The 5,105-nt window shown below is 42.7% G+C and overlaps 1 protein-coding gene across 1 annotated transcript in view; it reads right to left on the bottom strand.

Annotated features, from left to right (window-relative positions):
* Positions 1 to 215: 215 nt before the first annotated feature.
* The window catches only part of LOC134182030 (uncharacterized), a 15,137-nt gene continuing 10,247 nt past the window's right edge, over positions 216 to 5,105 (bottom strand). Inside the window, exons 18-25 of the mRNA XM_062649349.1 lie at positions 4,731 to 4,785; positions 4,461 to 4,674; positions 3,569 to 3,691; positions 2,895 to 3,349; positions 2,087 to 2,822; positions 1,295 to 1,702; positions 1,134 to 1,230; positions 216 to 811 (exon numbers count right to left, since the gene is read on the bottom strand). Of these exons, the coding sequence (XP_062505333.1) occupies positions 456 to 811; positions 1,134 to 1,230; positions 1,295 to 1,702; positions 2,087 to 2,822; positions 2,895 to 3,349; positions 3,569 to 3,691; positions 4,461 to 4,674; positions 4,731 to 4,785 (2,444 nt within the window). The 3' untranslated portion in view covers positions 216 to 455. The remainder of the gene's footprint in view (positions 812 to 1,133; positions 1,231 to 1,294; positions 1,703 to 2,086; positions 2,823 to 2,894; positions 3,350 to 3,568; positions 3,692 to 4,460; positions 4,675 to 4,730; positions 4,786 to 5,105) is intronic.

Here is a 5,105-nt window from a genome sequence, read left to right as displayed (position 1 = left end):
TGATTTTAACCATACCACTTTGAAATAAATAACTATACCGGCCTAAAACAATGCAACTCTTCACGAAAGGGAAGCAAGCTTTATAACGAGGAATTAAAGCGAAGGCGACACAAGCTCAATGAGCCTCGGATTCTCAAACTTTGCTAACGTCCTCATCTCCTCTAGCTGGACCCGCTACCTCTCCTACTATCTGTCCAAGTAATGTTAATTAATTAATCTGTGTGTTTGTTAAACAGCCAAACTAAATGAATGCTTTTCCACAACTGTGAGGTGCATGCATGCATGTGCACGTGCAGTTTACCTCCCGCCTGGCCTGCATCAGTTTTGCACAATGTCACATGCACACCAGTTCTGCACCATTTCATCTGACTTTGCAGAGAATACACTTGACGACTAAAAATAGCACAAATAGCACAAATATGACCGCCTGTCTGGTCACTATACTTCAATGAGAGTTACAAATCATTAAGAAAGAATGAAGGTACGAATTCCGGAGATTGGATGCTGAGCTTCGCACTCTGTAACTTAATTCGCATTGCCAAATCCTCCGACTTTATACTTCCTCGAAAAGCAGCACCTCCGACGTCACAGCATTGCTGCAAGTATAGTCTCCACTTAGACTGCACGCTTTTCTCGCCTCCACTGATGAGACAGTAAGGATCCGCAACAACCAGTACAATACACCTTGCCTCGTTGATTACAGTATACAGCATGCCTTCATCGGACAGAAATGTTCGTTTCTGTGAATACTCTTCTATATCTATGTTTTCAGTTATGACAGTACTGACGATAATGACTCTTGGGCCACAGCCTGTATATTGTAGGTATATAAGTTACATGCTCCACCCTACCCACGTACACACACACACACACACACACACACACACACACACACACACACACTACATACACACACACACACACACACACACACACACACACACACACACACACACACACGCACACACAACACACACACACACACACACACACACACACACACACACAACACACACACACACACGCACACACACACACACACACACACACACACACACACACCAATCATCATCCATCCACACACATAAATACAATACATATGAGAACATGCCAAATCATCAACGAGCTGTTACCTTGCAGTTGCCATGGCGTTCCAACTCGAACAGCAGAATATTGAAGTCCATCACTATAGCGACTGCGAGATTTCAACAACTCTTCAATATAACTCACCTATGACCAAATTCATTTCACGTCAACATCATAACTCTACGCAGTGCCCTGCGGTCAGGCATACCTGTTGATGTTCAGAGCTAACAACGAACACATCAGACGCATCAATATGTCCCCAGAAATCCGGCCAATTCTGCATTAAAGCAGTCACTTGATTTACTACAGCCTCTGCTTCATTGCGATTAATAAAAGATCCGTCCGTTTGACTCTTGTTTGCTGTGTTCCCGGCACAAGCAACTACGCCAAATGAATGAAAAATGGAATGCTCGTTTTCTTCTTCACTGATAGAACTGGATGATGAAGGTGACGTAGTAAAGATGGAGGATGACAGTTGGACAAGAGCAGTGCTCCGAGTAAACTGTTCTGTCAGGCTGACCTCCTTGCCTTGTATCATGGCATCACGCAGACGTGTGAACAGCGACTGGCTGAATTTTAAGGCTTCGGACAGTTGGCAGTGGCGGTGAGGAGAGAGCTAAAACGTTCAGTGATACAATCAGTAGACTCGTGTGTACGTATACATGTATACACTAACATAAATCATACCTAAACCGTTGCGCACACACACACGCACACACAAACACACACACACACACACACACACGCGCGCACGCACCCGCACACACATGCACACACACCAACACCAACAATGACAACAACAACAACAACAACAGCAACAACAAAACAACAACAACCCACGCACAGCACTCTTGCGCTCACAACACGCAAACAGGGAAGCGGTACAGCAAACAAAAAATTAAATGGACCAGACCAATAGACAAACAGAAATACAGAAAACACATAAACAAGCAAAAAGACGAGCAATCAAGTAAGGTAGCACGCATCTAAGCAGTCCCACCTCATACTTGTCTCCCGCTAACACCACAACTGAGTCTTTGTTTGCAAGAGACAATGCAAACGTCGTCTCCGCTTCAGTACTTCTGGAGGCTTCATCAATCAAGATATGAGAGAAGGTTAAATACTGATTCATATCAGTGCCCACAAGATGGCTGCAATCGCTCGACGTGGTCACAAGAAAGAGAGAACGCTGGGGAGTAGAAAGAATTTCAACAGCTGCTTTACAAGAGCAACGATATTTCCTGATGACATCATAATACGTCTGATCATCAGTGTCGCACATGTATATCAAGTTCGCTGCCAGACCAGACTTCCGAAGCTGATGCAGTTGAAACACACAGGATTGCGCAGCTCGTTGTGATTTCGTAGTGATCAGCACTTGGACATGCCCGGATGTGGCGAGAAGTCGAGCAGCCTCCACGAGTACTCGAGTTTTTCCCACTCCAGATGGACCTTGAATGCGAACAGGACAGTCAATCCTGGGATCAAGGATTTGGCAAACGGCTGTTCTCTGCTCTGATGTGAAATCAGGATCGATCAATTTCATGCATCGATCCAATTGAGACTCGGACATCACTTGCTTCAAACGTGGAGAGCTTCCGTGCAGAATCGGTTTTATCTGCTCGTCAGACAATCGTTCAATAGCCCAGCGATTTGATTTATAATAGTTATAATCTGCTCGCAGAGAACACACGGACGTATCCACCTCATCCACTGCTCTCTCTTGAATATAACAACTACGAGACACGTTCAACAAATATCAAGCACAGAAACGTCGACACAAAGTCTAATACATTTTTTCTACGTACCTGAAAATTTGTTGTATACAGAGAACGGTATGAAGCTGTTGTCTGTATTCATCCGGGGTTTCTGGTGGATGGAGAAGAACATTGCTTGCGGCTTTTAACAAACTTGCGCAATCAGGGAAGGCAGACTTCACGTCTACCGCGTCGTTGACATTAGCAAATTGAAACGCATTGCAGAGCTGTGTCAGAACCTCTTGCTGCTCGACAGGCAACACAGCTACTGCAATAGAGCGGTGAACATACGGAGGACGACCAGTGTCCATGAAGATATCTTTTATATAACACCCCTTGCTATTAGTGCTAAATGCTATATCGATTTCACTGCTGACAGGCTCTTGTTCTCCGTCTATTGCTTCCGCTAGTTGCTCGTTGTTCGAAACGTAAAATAATGGACTATCAATATCGAAACGAAATCCTCCATCGTTTCCTAGAAGGGCAGCTCTTCTAACGAAGCAATCCTGAAAACAACATTAAAGTTTTTAATTTAAGAAAAATTCTAATTTGAATTTAATAAAATGTTTAATATAATTCAATTTTTAGTTTTAATTTTAAATTTAATTTTTAAAATAAGTAATTAAAAGTAATAAATTTAATTAATATTACTTTAATTATTGAGTTAAAAATAATAATAATAAAATAAATTACAAAAGTAAGAAACAATCAGAATCAAAACTTACGCCATCATCAATGGTCACCATTAAGATCTGAAATCGTGTCTTAAATGGAGGAGTTTGAGCTGCACTGATAATGCATATATCGTGTGGACTTATGACAATTTCTAAACCCCGAATTTGATCACACTGCAACACACAAAACGACGGAAATACGTCAGATCGATTCGAGATTAGAAGTTTGCCTATAGTGGCGTAGCTAAGCTTGTGAAGGGTTCAAAAATTACAAAAAACACTGTGCATGGTATGTATGTAAGCATACGCATACGTTTCTGTCACAAGTATAACTGAGACGTCCCCAAACTTCCGTATTGACTAAAATACGTATGCAATACAACCTACAACTGATCAGTTGAGTTGATCAATGTCAATGTAGGACCTTAACTGAAAGTCATCATCAACTTGATACCTAATTTTTGTACAAATATTTGCCAATCAAACAATCTGCTAAAACTTGACACTCATTTTTTCAAGTTCAGTTTTGCTGAAGTGTTTGCCATTTAAACAAACAGATCTACTTAATCAATTCTCACCAAGGCCTTTCAGAAGTTGTGCATGGGGGCTTACATAAAGTCTGTGAACAGTGTAGATAAGCCATTGGTATATATAACAGTACACACCCCACCTTCACCCACCCCTTACACCACCCTACACACACACACACACACACCACACCACACACACACACCACACACACCAACCCCACCCAGTCCCACCCAGTCCCAGTCCCACCCAGTCCCACCCAGTCCCACCCAGTCCCAGTCCCACCCAGTCCCACCCAGTCCCACCCCCACCCCACCTCAACACCCCACACACCCAACACACACACACACACACACACACACACACACACACACACACACACACACAAAACACATACACACACACACACACTCACGATGATATGTATGTCTCCTTCGTTGTGTCCCTTTGCTAGTTCAGATCTCAACTCATCCAACCAAGTGGAAACAACCTTTCTCGGATTTCTCATTAGAGCTAACTCGTCAATGACGTCACGAGTTTTCGGTCTTAAACGCCACTCAGCTAGTTCTTCAACTCCGTGCGCAAACAGACAACGATTTCCATATGAGCAGTAGTTGGAGGCCGAGTAACTAAGAAAAACAAAGTGAGTGGAATGCACAATGAGTGCAAACAATCAGAGTCTCACCTGCGACATAACTCCTGCCGACCTTTATCCGGGATCCTTCGAAACCTCCACTTATCTACATTGATGAAATAAGATCAATACAGCGTGCATTTAAACACATAACAAAACTACAAAAAATTCAGTTGAGTTTAGGTATTTTATTTATCTATTTTGCATAAGTATATGTCCGGTTCAATGCAAACTTAATTAATAAAGTCATGGCTACATACTTACTCACAAGTTGTACACTCGTGAAGTCAATGTATGCAACACCCGTTATTGCGTGTTGAATAAACCATCAAAAAGGGCGATCAAAGTAACTTAGTAAGCTGCACAGACCAAGGGCGGCGGAGTACTCCAGATCTTGGGTAGACAGTGTGGCCATGTCTTGGGTGG

This window comes from Corticium candelabrum, chromosome 7 (assembly GCF_963422355.1).
Source record: "Corticium candelabrum chromosome 7, ooCorCand1.1, whole genome shotgun sequence".
NCBI classification, from domain to species: Eukaryota; Metazoa; Porifera; class Homoscleromorpha; order Homosclerophorida; family Plakinidae; genus Corticium; species Corticium candelabrum.
Note: the sequence above shows the minus strand (reverse complement) of the source record. Positions and strands in the feature narration are given on the sequence as shown.